We start from the raw sequence: 17,392 nt of genomic DNA, 5'->3' as shown, positions 1-17,392 counted from the left end.
ACTTTAAGAGGCTATGTTTAAGGATATTGGGCTTGAAGGTATTTGATAAACAAAACTTCAAGTATAGTGGAGATATGGTGACCAAGGTGTTACTTGAGGTTACTGGAATAGTTTAGGCAAAGGAATTATAAAAGCTAATACTAATGCCACTGGAAAAGAAAGAAGGTTCTGGTAATGGGAGACAGAAAGAAAATAAATAGCATCACTATGAGTGGGTAGGTGAGCAATGAAAAAATCAAACATGATTCTGAGCCCAGCACCAGATACTCAAGAGTATCTGAAGATCTGAGATCTAAGGATCATGTTTTAGAGCCAGCCCATAAGAAATGTTCAACAGACTTTTAGCTCCAATTAACCAGCCAAAAAAGTCAGAACTGGAGCTGTGGTAGAGGCTCCAAGTCATTTGAGTAACAAATGCCAAGCAAGAATGTAAGGCTCTGAGGTTAAGCCATAGTATATGCACAAATAAATATAAACAAAAGAAAACTCTTATGATTCTGTGCTTACTAAAACAGGTGATCAAAAGGCTTGTTGTGTTATTAACTGACTGGGATCACTGGAAGGGGAGCAGTACTGCAAGGGTTTGGGGAGGGGAGTAGCTATATCCTAATACTTGAAAATACATCTTTTATATGATTAGAAAGATGATTCTTTGGTTTTTTTTTTAACATTTTTCTTTTATTTTTTTTGTGAACACACTGTACAGAGGGGTTACAATTACATGGGCAGGATAATGCATACATTTCTATCAAGCATTGCAGCCTCCTCCTTTGTTTACCCTTCACATCCCTTCCCAGCCTCCCCCCTACACCCAATCCTCCCCGCCTCCCCCCCACATTTCCCCCCACCAACCTTGTAAAGCTCGTTTTCGACATGACAACTTGTACTTCTCATTGTTGCAACAGGTCCACCTGTATCCTTAAACGACTTGTTTTTCCCCATCTCCTCTACAAGTTATACTGGCATCAAATATGGTGAAAGCAGGGGTTATACTGTGGGGGAGGCACATACAAAGCAACAAAGAAATAATCTTATAAATGCGTTAGAAACAAATGCATGAAAGAAAAAACATTAAAATACATATCTAAGGGTTGATTTTCCTAACATCACATTATCTGACCTTTCCGCTTGACTCATACATATACTAGATATTGCAAATAAGGGAAACCATGGGACCTATGTTTCTTTGGGCCTGGCTTACTTCACTTAATATAACTTTTTCCAAGCCTTTCCATTTCCTAACAAATGGGGCAATGTCATTCTTTCTGATGGAGGCATAGAATTCCATTGTGTATATATACCACATTTTCTTGATCCATTCATCTACTGAGGGGCATCTGGGCTGGTTCCATATCTTAGCTATGGTAAATAATGCTGCAATAAACATAGTTGTGCTAGTAGCTTTAGTGTGGTCTTGTTTGTAAACATTTGGGTAAATGCCCAAAAGTGGGATTGCTGGGTCATAGGGGAGCTCTAAATCCCCCAACAACAAATCCTCAAAGAAACAACTGCCCAATAAATAAGTGGGCTAAACACTTAAAGAGAAACTTCTCTGAAGAAGAAAGAAGGATGGACAATAGACACATGAAGAAATGCTCAACATCCCTAGCCATAAAAGAAATGCAAATCAAAACAACATTGAGATACCACCTCACTCCCGTTAGAATGGCAAAAATCAAGAACTCTAACAACAAGAGATGCTGGAGGGGATGTGGACAGAAGGGAACCTTACTTCATTGTTGGTGGGAATGTAAACTTGTTCAACCACTTTGGAAAGCAGTATGGAGGTTCCTCAAAAGACTTCACGTATAGCTCCCCTATGACCCAGCAATCTTTGGGTTTTTTTAATTTTCTTTTTTAATTGAAAAGGTTATGTGTTGGGGGATTGCAGTTACATAAGTAAGACATGTTTTTATTGTTAGACTATATATAGCATTATGAATATGGATTATGGAGAGATAATACAGCACTGTTCCTGCTATGTAAACAATGCACATTTCTTGACTTGCCTTGTGGTAATCTCTTACCACAATGGTCAATATATTCTCCTGCCACCCACCTCATATCTTGTAAAAGAAGGAAAACCTAATTTCTCTTAAGCAAAAACATATCTGAAGGCCATATCTGTGACTTAAGAAATACTTAAAAAATTTCATTTGTTCTTTGAGGTCTTTTATTCCATTATACATCACTACAGATTTTTCACTTTATAACACAAATTTTCAGTTGAGAAAACATTGACAGCGCTTTGGACTGTCTGGTGATACACACCAAGTGTCAGTAGCTAAATAACATTGAAGTGAGTAAAAGTTGCAACATCTAATATGATGCACAGATTTTTTTTACGTATAAAGCAAATTTTTCTAATTTAAATACCTGTGTAAAAATCAAGTGTGTTTCTTTAGGTTTACTTGATAGAAATTTCTGTACATTGTATTTTGTATTTCAGAGTGTTATATCACTGTACATTACAACACAGGACTTCGTAGGTTTTGTTACTTGAAGTAGAATAAATATCCACAGAGTAAAAAAAAAAAAAAAAAAAGAAATACTTAAAAATGTTGCATATTCCAAAGCTCCAATTTTATAATTATCTGTGTTCAAGTATTATACAGCTTATAGTATCAAAAATTAAAAGTTTGATATATTGGGTATATGTTTTTCTCTTTTTTGTGCCAGTATTGGGGCTTGAACTCAGAGCATTGCACTCTGCCTGACTTTTTTACTTATAGGTGGCACTCTACCATTTGAGTTAGACCTATAAATTTTTGCTAGTTAATTGAAGATGGCTTCTCCTAGATTTATCTTCCTGAACTAGCCTCAAATAGCAACCTCAGATCTCAGCTACTCAGCCTCCTGCAAGTTTGTGTGTGTGTGTGTGTGTGTGTGTGTGTGTGTGTGTGTGTGCGCGCGCGCGCACTGAAGTATGAACTCAGATGTACTAGACAGTTGCTCTATCAATGGAGTCACTCCCCAAACCCTAATTACAACTCTATAACTACACCTTATCTTGAAAGGTGGCATATAGTAACAAAGGCAAATAATGTCTGCAGTAATAAAGATAAATAATGTCTGTGCTTGTAGTGTCATAGCTAGAAATGTAAAGCCCATAAATTGAAAAAAAGTAACCCTCTTGCAAAATGACCAGTTCTCCAGACCCATCAGAAACATTTAGGTCATATATTCACATTGAGAAGATGAACTAGGAGATACCTATATTTCAGACTCCACTTCCCACTGCTTTTGAATTTTTTTCCCGTGTAAATGAAAGAAGAGCATCATTAACCGCTATCACACTGAATGATCACAAATTAGTAGAGTTAGAAGAGAGTTTAACTAAATGGCTCCATATGTAAAAATAGTCTTTAAGGATCTATAATGAGACCCCTTAAATATATATTTTTGGAAAATAATAACTCCAAGTAAGAAGAAGATCAAAAAATATGTACTATGAGATATTTCTTTGTGGCCTGATCTTTTGAAGATTTTGACTATTGAAGATTTTGACTATTTTGACTATAAGCAATTACTTATACAGAAATTCTACAATGTATATTAGCATTTAAGATTTATACCCTTAATTTGATCTTTGGAAATATCAATAGTATTTTAGAATTGTACTTTTATGTTTAAATTCTTGTCTAAAGGTCTTTTTAGATTCTTGTTTGTGTGTGGTTGCTTATTGCAGATCAGAGTTTGATCATTAACCTAGATTCGGGTCTAAACCTAATACCAATGGGAAGTTTCTCAGACTGGCAATACCTTAGCATTCAAAGAGCTCTATTATTTGCCTAAGTTTATTAATCTTGAGTCATATAAAGTAGGAGGAATATAGTCTTGATAAGCATTGGAATGGAATGAACAATATGATATTCTCAGAGCATTGGGAACAATGTCATTTTTCCAAGAAAAGCATATATTTGGGAACAAAAAGATGTTATTATAGACATTGGGCTTGTAGTAATAAAATTAGTCTGATTTCATGCTTGTCCTTAATTGAACATTTCTGTTTTTTTTATTCTTTGTAGTGCTGGGAATCAAACCCATGGCCCTGAAAATGCTAGATAAATGCTCTACCTCTTAGCTATAACCCCTAGGCAGAAAAATACCTTTCTATCAATTGCTAACCTGATCAGATCTATGTAAAACACAGAGCACCTTGAACAAATTTTTCATTCTTTAATTTTTAATAACATATATTAATTGTAAAAATAACATGACCCATAACAACATTCTCACACACGTATTAAAATCTACTTTAATCATATTCATCCCCCATTTCCCTCCCTTGTCCCTCCCCTGCCACCATCTCCTTGATCTCCTTCCTCTTCCCAAGTATCTTGAACAACCTCTACATTGCTTTTGAAGATATAGAAAAATGGGGCATTTGTGTTGTCTCAGATTACTATCCTGATACTTAAATACTTGTACTTGTGAGTAGTGGGTGCATATGATAACCCATCATCTTATAAACTGGAAAATATATAGCTACATGTTTTTCTGTTTCCCAAATCTCAGATTCCCTAAGATTTAAGTTCTATTTTCTATCATCCAAGGTACTATTTGTCAATAAGCAAGCCTTCATTGTACTGCCCAAAGACAATATTGTTGAGTGACTGGTAATTAATCTGAATAGAGGGGAGGTATCTATTTTACATAATAGATTCTTTTTTATTTTTTTCTATTAATAAGTTTTTTATTATGAAAATACCATACACAGAGTGGTTACAATTACATGAGCAAAGTAATGAGTATATTTCTTATCAAGCATTGTTGCCTCCTCCTCTGTTTCCCCTTACCATCCCTGCCCTCCCCTCCCATCTCCCCCCCATCCTGCCAAAGTTGTAAAGTTCATTTTTCAATATAACATCTTGTACATCTCATTGTTGCAATGGGTCCACCTGTGTCCCTATTTAAACAAGCTTTTTCCCTTCCCATCCCCAAATTATACCAACATCCAATACAGTGAAAACAGGGGCATAATAGATTTTTTACTCAATTATGAGCTTCTACGGATCAGAAACCCAGTTTCATGCACATTTATATCTCCTGTAGTAGGTATCTGATAAATGCTCATTGAATGAAGGTATATCCTTTTGCCTCATTTGGTCTCATTTTAAATTGGGTTAACAATTGGATTTTAAATTAAGAATATTAAAGTAAAACTGGATTCACTTTCTTTTACAGGTGCAGGAGACATTGTTGCAATCATGATTGGCAATCTAAAAGGAACAAAAATTCTACATTCTATTCAAAGAGGCATCCAAGTAACCATGGTCATCGAAGTAGGGAAAAAACATGGCCCTTGGGTGAATCACTATTCAATTTTCTTCGTTTCCGTGTCCTTTTTCATTATTACTGCAGCAACTGTGGGCTATTTTATCTTTTATTCTGCACGAAGACTACGGAATGCAAGAGCTCAAAGCAGGAAGCAGGTTTGTCAATATTCCTTTTTTCCAAAGTTAAAATATTTTTAATATTTCAATGATAATTTCATTGTCAGGCATTTTATTATACTTTAGTTGCTAGACCAAAATCTATGTCTATGTCTATCTGGTCATTTTAAAAAATATGTCAACTTCCATCTTCTCAAATCTTTTATTTCCTATCACTTGTCAAGGAACTTAATTCTGACTAAGTCTTTAACACTTCAGCCAAGAACACAGCTTGTAATTAATTACAAATGGGTGTAAATACATAAGTCCTTTTAAAAAACATTTTTAAATTATAAAAACATTTAGGGCTGGGAAGGTGGCTCAGTGGTAAAGTGCTTGCCTTGCATGCATGAGGCCCTGGGTTCGATTCCTCAGCACCACATAAGCAAAAAGAAAAAATCCAGAAGTGGCACTGTGGCTCAAGTGGTAGAGTGCTAGCCTTGAGCTGAAGAGTTGAGGGACAGTGCCCAGACCCAGAGTTCAGGCCCCACAACCGGACCCAAAAAAACAAAACAAAACAAAAACAAAAACATTTAATGCTCAATTAGGGAAATTTAGGAATTAAAAAGTACAGAGGAAAAAAAACCTTCATAAACTCCAAAATCCTTCATAAACTCCAAAATAGCTGGGCTCCAGTGGCTCTTGCCTGTAATCCTAGCTACTCAGGAAGCTGATCTGTGGCATGTGGTTTGAAGCCAACAGGGCAGGAAAGTCTATGAGACTCTGATCTCCAATTAACTGCCCCCAAAAAAGCTGGAAGCAGAGCTGTGGCTAAAGTAGTAGGACCTCCCTTGAGCATAAAAAGCTAAAGGCCCTGAATTCAAGTCCTGGGACCAGCACACGCACGCACGCGCGCGTGCACACACACACACACACACACACACACACACACTATACAAAAGTAACTGTAGTCATTGCCCAAAGGTGCCCCCTCCCATGTTACATTTATATGCATATGTGTATGTTGGATTGAAAACTGACACAGCTGAATTTCATGACAAGGTATGTTTAAAGATCTAATCATGCATAATACCATGCTAGGCTTCATGCCAAGTCATATGTTCCTATTTTCTATCATATTTTAACACTGATCTATAAAGGATACAAAACATAGTAATAGCAGAGCAAAAGCATCAAAGTGTTATTGAATAGGGAATTACCTATAATTCAGTAGCCTGATCCTGACATCTTTAAACAGTTCTTTACTGCCCCTGCCCCTACCCTCACTTTTCTCCTTACTAATTCTGTGGTCACTCCCATGTATACAACTCAATTTCTTTGGCTGTTCAATCTCTCTCTATGTAAAATACTGTTGCTTTTGCATATAACTTATATGCATCCTCTTAGACATTTTAAATCATCTGTAGATTATTTACAATAATCTAATTCAATGTAAATGATATATCAGTGGTTCGTATATGATATTATAGAGGGAATTATTGCAAGAAAATGAAAGCCTGTATATATGTTCAAGAGAGATGTCAGGGTTTGTAATCTGAATTTATTTATTTATTTATTTTTATTTTTTTGTCAGTCATGGGGCATGAACTCTGGTCTTGGGCACTATCCCTGGGCTCTTCAGCTCAAGGCAAGGGCTCTACCACTTGAGCCACAGCACCACTTCCGGTTTTCTAGGGGTTTATTGGAGTTAATAGTCTTACGGACTTCCCTGCCTGGACTGGCTTTGAACCATGATCCTCAGATCTCAGCCTCCTGAGTAGCTAGGATTACAGGTGTGAGCCACCGTTGCCAGGCTTCTGAATTTATTTGAATCCATTCATAGCAGAAGCTATGAATTTGGAAAGTTGTATACACTAGTTGGCAAAATCCAACTCTGAAAGATAATAATAACCTAAAAAAATCCAGCTCTGGTTGAAATCTACTTCCCAATAAATTGTGTCTCTACCTCACATAGCTGAAATCACAGAAAAACACTTAAGCTATACTGACTGGTCTCACTTTACATTTATAACCACAATCCTGAGATGAATCTTAATGCTACCCTTGAAACATATTATGTCTTCTTAGCTATTTATTGTACTACTGAATTACTATTATACAATACTATAGACCTCCAATACCTCCTACAATTCTACTATCAACTTGTATCTTATGCCACTAAAAATTTTTTTGAAGCCATGAAAAGAGTACTTTCCCATTTACTGGCCTATCTCTATCTGAGTCTCTATCCTACTCCTCTGATTGTTTTCTGTTCCTGTGTATGAACAGTTGCTTTGCAATAATCAACTCTCTTCCTCATGTACAAGACCTCATTTTGTCTTTTTTTTTGCCAGTCATGGGGCTTGAATTCTGGGCCTGAGCTCTGTCCCTGAGCCGCTCTGTAGAGTCTCACAGACTTTCCTGCCCAGGCTGGCTTTAAACTGTGATCCTCAGATCTCAGCCACCTCAGTAACTATGATTACAGGCATGAGCCATCAGCTCCATTTTGTCTTTTGAATACATAATTCCAGCAATTGTCTTGACTCAGACTTCTACTTTTAGTAATGTCACCATTTCCTCTATATCTTCCCCATCATCACAAAAATACACTATCATTATACCCATTTTCTAAAGAATTTCTTTTGACCTCTATCCAGGAATCTTGAAGTTATTCTTTATTCTTCCTTTTTTCTCACTTCCCATGTAACTGCCATCAGCAAATATTGTTGGTTTGACACTCATTATATGTACAGAATCTGAGTATTGCATCCTACTACCATTGTATCTGCTCGGGTCTATATTGCCATAATTATTATTCCTTTATGTCATTCTCTTGCCTTCAAGTATTCTCAACCCAACACCAGAGTGTTCCACTTCTCCGAGTGCTCAGTAGAGCTTGAATGCTCTCAGATGATTTTGTAGTAGCATCAACAGAATATATTTTCATTTGTACTGAGAAATTCCTCCAGAGACAATGCATGTCTGGCCATTTCATGTACTTTTCCTTCAAAAAAGTAAATCCAATTTAGTTCAGAGTGGGAGGAGCACTATAAGAAAGTGCACTGAATTTAGGAGTAGATGAAAAATTCAAATATTAACATAAAAGCCCAATAAAAGATTAGATACCAGAAACTGGTAATAAAAGATGTTATCTCAGTGTTTAAAGTTAATTGAGTTCTGTCTTTTTCCTCAGATAAGCATCTTATTACTTTGGTAGTAGGTTGATCCTGTTACTAGCTGTGCTCAAAAGATGTGTAGAATTCATATGCCATGCTACTCCATAGTTTTACACCATGTTAATATTTTATATTTGTGAATATCATGCTGTCTTCATCTCTGAGTTTGGAAAAAAATTGCTATCCAATATAGCAAAGGTTATAGTTATAGTGACAAGAATTTTGATTCTTGTATACTAACGGTAGTGCTATAATCTATAAACTCAGTATAAAGAATAAAGTATAAAGTTTTTAAAGGACTTTGGCATCATTAAACATTTAGCACTAATCTTACCATTCAAGAAAATTTCAGTTTGGGGGCTGGGAAGGTGGCTCAGTGGTAGAGCACTTGCCTTGCATGCCTGAGGCCCTGGGTTCGATTCCTCAGCACCACATAAGCAAAAAGAAAAAAGCTGGAAGTGGCGCTGTGGCTCAAGTGGTAGAGCGCTAGCCTTGAGCTGAAAAGCTGAGGGACAGTTCCCAGGCCCAGAGTTCAGGCCCCATGATCAGACCCCCCCAAAAAAAAGAAAATTTCAATTTGTAATTTATTTTATAAAAATTAACATCTGAGCCAGGTGCCAGTGGCTCAACATCTGTAATTCTAGCTAATAAAGAAGCTGAGAGCTGATGATCACAGTTTTCCTGCCAAACCAGGCAGGAAAGTCCATGAGACTCTGACCTCCAATTAACTGCCAAAAAGTAAAAGCTGGAACGGGAGCTGTGGTTCAAGTGGTAGAGTGCTAGCCTTGAGCAAAACCTAAGGAATAGTGCTCAGGACCTGAGTTCATGGTACTAGCACACATACAAAATTAACCTCTGTAACATTGTTCAAAAATAGCATTAGGGGACTGGGAATGTGGCTTAGTGGTAGAGTGCAAGCCTAGACTGCATGAGGCCCTAGGTTCATTTCTTTGGTACCACATAAACAAAAATATAAACAAATACTTTTTTTTTAATGGTGTTAGGCTGGGCTCCAGTGGTTCACACATGTAATTTTAGCTACTCAGGGAGGCTGACATCTAGAAGATCACCGTTTGAATCTGGTCTGGGCCTGTAAGTTTTCAAGACTCCATTTCCAATTAGTCAACAAAAAAGCTAGACTGGAAGCATACTTCAAGTGGTGAAGCACCAGCCAAAATTTATTATTTTTATTTTAAAAATTTATTGTAAAGGTGATATACAGAGGGATTAGTATATTTGCTATTGAACAGTGTCATCCCCCTCCATCCTTTTTTCCCAGTTTTCCCCTCCCCACTTCCCTACACCCCAAGTTGTATAATTCATTCTCAACATACAGTCTAGTGGGTTTCACTGCTGAAATGGTTCACCCTTTGTCCCACAATTTCTGGGTTTCTCCTTCCCCTCCCCAAATCAAATAAACTTATATACAAAACAAAAGGTACTGAAATAAAAACAGCAACAGAAGGGAATAAAGCAAAGGAAAAAAGGAAAGAAAGAAAAAGAAACACAGTAATAATGCCTGACATTAAATGTACTCATTACCTTACTAATGTAACTGTAACCTCTCTGTACAGCATCTTTACAAGAAAATAAAAAAAGAAAAAGAAGTGCAAACAATACAACAATACAAAAAACAACTCTTGCTTACATTTCTTGGAGTTTGTTTCAATAAGCATCATTTTATATGTTCATATGCACATAGCTATTGAGCCTTTGTGATCCTCTCCTGAGAATATCCTCCTTTGTTCTCATTGTGTAAATGTTTAGACTGCATTTTAATTAACCATATCCAAGTGTAATTGTCTTTTACTATCCACTGGATTTACTTGAAGATGTATAGGCACAATATAATTATTACAAATGAGGGAAACCAGGCAGCCTATGTTTGTTTGGGTCTCTCTTCGCTTAGTATAATTTCCCCGTCTTTCTATCTCCTTATGAATGGGCAATGTCATACTTTCTGATGGAAGCATAGAATTCCATTGTGTATATATATCATATTTTCTTGTTCCATTCATCTACCAAGGATCATCTGGGTTGATTCCATATCTTGGCTATGGTAAACAAGGCTGCAATGAACATGCTTGTGCTGGTGTAACATGGTTTGTGGTCATTTGGGAAATGCCCAGGAGTGGGATTGCTGGATTATAGGGAAGCTCTATATGCAGTCTTTTGAGGAACCTCCATACTGCTTTTCAGAGGCGTTGAACAAGTTTACATTCCCACCAACAGGGTAGTAGTGTTCCCTTTTGGCCACAGCCCTTCCAGCATCTGCTATTGTTAGTTTTCTTGATAATGGCCATCGTAATTGAGGTAAAGTGGAGTATCATGTTGTTTTGATTTGCATTTCCTTTATGGCCAGAGATGTCAAACATCTCTTCATGTGTCTATTGGCCATTCTTATTTCTTCTCTGGAGAAGTCTCTCTTTAAGTCTTTAGTCCATTTATTAATTGGATTGTTGTTTCTTTAAGGATTTGCTTTTGGAAGGGTTTAATTTTTTGAGCACTGAGTATATTTCAGATATGAGGCCCTTGTCTGATGCATAGCTAGTAAAGATCTTCTCCCATTCTGTGGGCTTTTTATCTTACTAGCTATGTCCTTTACCATGCAAAACCCGTTCAATTTGATGTAATCCCATTTAGTCTTTCTTTGATTTGTTGTGATTCTGGATCTCTACTTAAGTAATTCCATCCATGACAAGGACCACTAGTGTTTCCCCTAACCCTTCCTGTAATGTTTTCAGGATATCTGATCTTACATTGAGGTCTTTGATCCATTTGGAATTGATTCTGGTGCAGGTTATATAGAAGGATCTAACTTTAGTTTTCTGCATTGGTTCTGTCATTGGTTGAAGAGGCTGTCTTTCTTCCATCTTGTGTTGTTGACTCCCTTATAAAATATTAGGTGGCTCAAAAATTGTTTTAGAAATGAAAAGAATGATATTAAATATTCTTGTCTATTAGAGAAAGCATTTAATTTTTTACTACTTAGTGGTTTATATCTCTTTATCCTTTGGTAACAAAATGACCTAATAAATAACCAATAATTACTTTCACTTATAAATACTTGTGAACTATAAAATCATATAGATTTTCATGACTTCTGATTTGTTTTTAACATGTAGAGCTTGATTCATATGATCTATATGACTATCAATGAACATTTAATACATAATTTGTATTTTACTGGTACAAATAATTATTAGAGTTATAGAAACTTTCCTTTATTAAGATACTGGGGGAAAATAATATGTTCAGGAATTCCTTCCTTCTGAATATTAGAATGCATAGTACATAATGTCAGGTACACTGGTAATTGTGTAGCCATATGTTTTGATGGCTACTCAGATGAGCTCTCAGATGTTATGGCCTGGCACATTATAAAAGATACATAAGAATATACATCATCCCTGTGTCTGGGGTAGAAAAATTTTAAACAAGATGGACACTCAGTGACTTATAAATGAAAATAATAAATTATGCATCATAATTTGGATTAGAAAGAAGATTATAGGAAAGCTTATAAAACACCCAAACTAAATAACATGTGAAATTGACCATTACCCTTGACTCTCATGTACAGTACCCAACACTTTGGGGGGTTTGCGTAGTTGATACTCAGTAGTAACTCATATGTTGGAATAACTACTGCCAAATAAAACAAAAGGGGACACGGTGTAATCAGGCTGGCCTACAGATAGTAGGATAAGCTAAATCTCTTTTTAATGAAGAATTCTTTAAGAAAAAGACAAAATAGTTAAAATAGATAGAAGGAATCATCTTCCAGTAGTGGTAAATAAATGAGAAGCCATATGAGAAGATAGTAAAGCTTTGATTAAGTGGTCTACACACCCAACACATAATGCAAGAGAATACTGGGGCTCAAACTTAGGAATAAACATACAGTCTCGCCCAGAAGAGTCTATTAATCACTTTAATTTAAAAGGAAACCCAAGTAGACATGGGGTAGTCTGCTTCCATTGCTTAGGTATGGAAATTCAGAGAGAAAAATCTTTGAAACTCATACAGGTTGACAAATTTATGGAAAATTGTGGAGGGGATTGTAACTTCCATTACTGACCTCTTAGTGGTCTTGACCAAAGGATGTCCAAAATAAGACTAGCTGACTCATAAAGACAAGTATCACATTTTTTCTCTAACATGGAATTGGAGGAGGCATGAATGTTAAAAGGGGACTATTAGGGAGTAAAGTGAAAAAGAGAGAGGTTGGAGGGCATTTAAGAGAGGGTAAATAGAGGGGGTAGATGTGATTAAAGTACATTATATTTATGAAATTGCCAAAATGAAAAGACTTTCTAGAAGGAATAGAACTAATACTGAATGATTCCCATGTATTCCCCAGGAGTGGGAGATGAACTTGCTTTACAAAACCTAATGGGATCTTTTAACTGTATAATTGTGTATATTGAGATAAATGGTTTTCTTTATGCCCAAGTAATATGAATTGTAGAAATGACTGAATCGTTTCTGCTGCTGACTTCTGACCATAATAATACTTTGTATATGAAAAAGGCTGTCTTGTAAGAAGGTTTAATAAACATTTCTTTGATACTTCCTAATTTACTTTTTAACTAAACCAAACTATCATAATCATACTGTGATGTGGTATAGTATAGGTATTATTGCTAAGATTTAACTACCTTATATAAATAAATCAAATAATCATTTAACATATTGGGAGGTTCAAGTAAAATCTTTCAGGATGTAAACCCAAATAGAGATTAGCCTGAGGAACAAGTAGAAAAACTTAATTCTTACTGTATTAAATAGCTCTGCACAAGTTTTTCACAAAGTTCAAGGGGCCATAATTCAAGTGGGGAAATGGATAATGAAATTGACACAATAAAAGATATTTTGGGTGCTTGGAATGTGGATAGAATGTAGATGGGAATGTGAAAGAGCACTTGTCTAGCATGAACAAAGCCCTAGGTTCAATTCCTCAGTACCACATAAACGGAAAAAGCCAAAAGCATCTCTTTGGCTCAAGTGGTAGAGTGCTAGCATTGAGCAAAAGAAGCTCAAGGATAGTGCCCAAGCCCCGAGTTCAAGCCCCAGGAGTGGCAAAAAGATATTTTTGATGGTCTTATAGAATGGAGAAATTCTCTTGAGTTTAGTTCTACCCTTTATTGGCTTTTGAAACTACTTGATATATATCTTTGTATGTAGATGTAGATGTAGATATACAAATACTGTACTATATGAATAAAAAGTACTGTAGTAATTAATGTATAGAAATACTATACTATCTGAATAATATGCATATAATTGTAGATATATTTGTATTATATACAAATATGGATACATAGCATTTATAAACACTCCATTAATTATAAATCATTACTAAATGAAGTATTTGTATATAAATACCGTTTTAACAATTTTCCACAAATTCATTGTGGAAAATGTTTGATCAAGGACAAGAAGATGTATTGGGGTGCTGAGAAGGTAGTTCAGTGGTAGAGTGCTTGCCTTGCATGCATGAAGCCCTGGGTTTGATTCCTCAGCACCACATAAGAGGAAAAGCCATTTATGGCACTGTGGCTCAAGTGGTAGAGAGCTAGCCTTCAGCTGAAGAGCTGAGGGACAGTGCCCAGGCCGAGTTCAAGCCCCAGACCCACCAATAAATAAATAAATAAATAAGCCTTGTTATCTTGCTTTAAAAAAATATTGGGGAGAAAAGGGTGGGAAAAAGATGAACTGGGAGAAAAGAGGTAAGAGAGCACAACTAGTTGCTTACTTCTTGCATGTCCGTAAGATGAACATGATTGAACCTTAATGTATGGAAATGTGGCCCTTAAAGTATTCTCTATGCTAGGGATTGGTGATATTGTTATATACAATGGGAACAATAGGCCATGTTGTACCAACTTATCAGTTTCCTTGTATAACAATAAAGAAAAATGATATATGCCTGACTTCTTTGTTGGGTTTCTGTTTAGTCAACATGGTCAGTTGCTAACAGGATACACTAGTAACCCAGTCCCTATCTGAGTCTTGTACTATGATACACAAATTGGCTCCTTGGGCAGATATATGCCACACATTTCCCTATAGTTTGTTTTGCCAGAGATAGCACAACAGATGAAGAAGGGCTATGCTACATTAATAACTGAAAATTTGTTACTAAACTTAAAGCAGTATTAAAAATTATCTGTACTATTTCCTGTTGTAATAAGGTTTCTACTCCATTAGAACATAAACTAAATTTGAAAATCCAACATATACTTGCATACTGTACCATGATCAACATCAGCATATAGGTGTGTGTGTATATATATATATATATATATATATATATATATATATATATATATATATATATATATACATATATATATGTATGTATATATATACAAATATATTTATTTATTTATCAACATATATATATATATGGAATGTTTACATGTATGGCTTTGAACTGAAATCCTGTTGTCCTCCAAAGCACCTGGTATTATAGGTGTTAAACGCCAGTGCTTGGCTAATTTTTTATTTTAAGTATTATTTATTTTATAAAGTCTAAGCCAAATTTATGAAAATGTTTCTTTTTAAAAGGCAGGTAAATCTAAAGGCAGATAAACCTACTTTGCTTGTCCACCCTCCTTTCTTGCTCTTGCACACCCTGCCCCCATTAAATAGTTAGGTTTAAATACAACCTAACCATATTCATGTGGATTTCAGTTAAATTGAAAGCTAAATACCTTGTAATCAAAAGCCAAGCTGATAAAACACCAAAGTAAAGCATATTATTTTACTTAATTGGATATAAATACACAAATGACTAAGTATGTCTTTTCATTCACTACAGTTTTTAAATTAAACATTATAATAAAGAATAAGAATTGGTTTGACTTTTCATTAACAGCTCCAATAAATTCTCACTCACAAAAAATCCTATATTACTGAGATTTTAATTGACTAGAACCATTGGAATTTTGATTTGTCAAAACAGCAATATTATGTTTCGATTAAGCAAAGCAGTCAACAACCAGTGTTTTATATTAGTTATTTTTCTCATTATTGTGACCAAAATACCCGAGAGAACAACTTAAAGGAAGATTTATTTCTACAAAAAATCTTTTCAGAGCGTTTAGTTCATGTTCACTGGACCCCATGAGCTTGGGTGAACACATGGTAGGACCATATGGCACAGGAGAGCTGTTCACCTCATGGAAGACAGGATGCATGGAGAAGGAGGAGAAAGTGGGGAAGGAGATAGGGTGTAGAGAAGAGGGGGGGGGGGGAGAGAGAGAGAGAGAGAGAAGAAACAGCTGGTCAGGGACAAAATACTCCCAGGAACTTATCCATAGTAACCTACTTCCTCCAACAAGGCTCTACCTCCTAAAATTTCCAGAGCCTCCCAAACAGTGCTACCAGATAGGAACTTTGGTTTGTGGAAAATATTTCACATTCAAACCATAACAGATTTTTTTGTCATGGGGCCTGAACTCTGGGCCTGGGCTCTGTCTCTCAGCTCTTCATTTCAAGGCTAGCCACCTACCACTTGAGCCATAGCTCCACTTCCAACTTTTTCTGCTTATGTGGTGCTGAGGAATCGAACCCAAGGCCTCATACATGCAAGGTAAGCACTCTACCACTGAGCCACCTTCCCAACCCTTTGTTTCTTTTTTTTTGTCGGTCATGGGGCTTGAACTCTAGGCCTAGACTCTGTCCCTGAGCTTTTCAGCTCAAGGCTGAGGCTAGCTCTCTACCACTTGAGCCACAGTGCCACTTCTGGCCTTTTCTGTTTATGTGGTGCTGAGGAATTGAACCTAGGGCCTCATGCACGCTAGGCAAGCACTCTACCACGGAGCCACCTTTCCAGCCCCTATAACATATTTTTAATAAATTTTCAATTCTGTCAAATATTTGTACTACTGCCAAATATTTGTAGGTCAAGTGTCTATAGGATTGAGGAAGAGGGGAGAAACTATTAGTATAATAAATCTGCTTTCAATTTTTTCCCAAATTGTAGTAAGTACTAATTTTAAAACAATTTTAATAGGAGGAGGGCACCAAAGGGTGCAAATGAATAGAGGGAGGAAGAGTGAGCAAATGCAATCATTATATTCATTAAAAATTAACTACAGCAGGGCGCCAGTGGCTCATGCCTATAATCTTAGCTACTCAGGAGGCTGAGATCTGAGGATAGCAGTTCAAAGCCAGCATGGGCAGGAAACTCCGTGAGACTCATCTCCAATAAACCACCAGAAAACTGGAAGGGGCCCTGTGGCTAAAGTGCAAGAGCACTAGCCTTGACCTGAAGAGAAGAGGGACAGCGTCCAGGCCCAGAGTTCAAGCCTCATGACTGAAAAAAAAGAGAAAAGAAAAAGAAAAAAATGAACTACAGAAATTTAGGGTAGGTATGGAATGGCGAAAATGGGAGAACAATGGAAGAGGTGACTAATCAAGATGCATTGCACTCATAAGCTGACATGGAATTAAAACCTCCTTGTAAAACTACTTAGTAATAAAAATTTAAACTGGGTAATAGCTGACTATAAGAAGTTCTCCACTTTATTTCTTTCATTTATATCCTTCACAAGAAATACAAAGCCTTTTAACAACTTATTTATTATTGCACAATGGAGCCAGTGTACTATAGTAGAGAGATCATGAACTTTAAAGCCAGGCAGAACCTGAGGTCTAATTGACAGCTGTACAACTAACCAGCTGCCTGGACTTTAGTCATGCTTCCGAACCTCAGTTTTCTTGTCTATAAACTTGGATATTAAAATGCCTATTTCACAAGGCTGTTAATGATTACATGTGGTAGCATTTAAAAATCTTAGGGCTCAACCCGACACATTCTAAGAGCCAATG

At 36.3% G+C, this 17,392-nt stretch overlaps 1 protein-coding gene across 1 annotated transcript in view; it reads left to right on the top strand.

Moving 5' to 3' along the window:
* Positions 1-17,392, top strand: part of Rnf128 (ring finger protein 128) — a 60,862-nt gene that overhangs the window by 24,813 nt on the left and 18,657 nt on the right. Inside the window, exon 2 of the mRNA XM_042690062.1 lies at positions 5,188-5,435. Within this exon, the coding sequence (XP_042545996.1) occupies positions 5,188-5,435 (248 nt within the window). The remainder of the gene's footprint in view (positions 1-5,187; positions 5,436-17,392) is intronic.

Source organism: Dipodomys spectabilis, unplaced genomic scaffold, assembly GCF_019054845.1.
Source record: "Dipodomys spectabilis isolate Male_0828 unplaced genomic scaffold, ASM1905484v1 ptg000132l, whole genome shotgun sequence".
NCBI classification, from domain to species: Eukaryota; Metazoa; Chordata; class Mammalia; order Rodentia; family Heteromyidae; genus Dipodomys; species Dipodomys spectabilis.
This window is presented reverse-complemented; position numbering and strand designations above follow the sequence as displayed.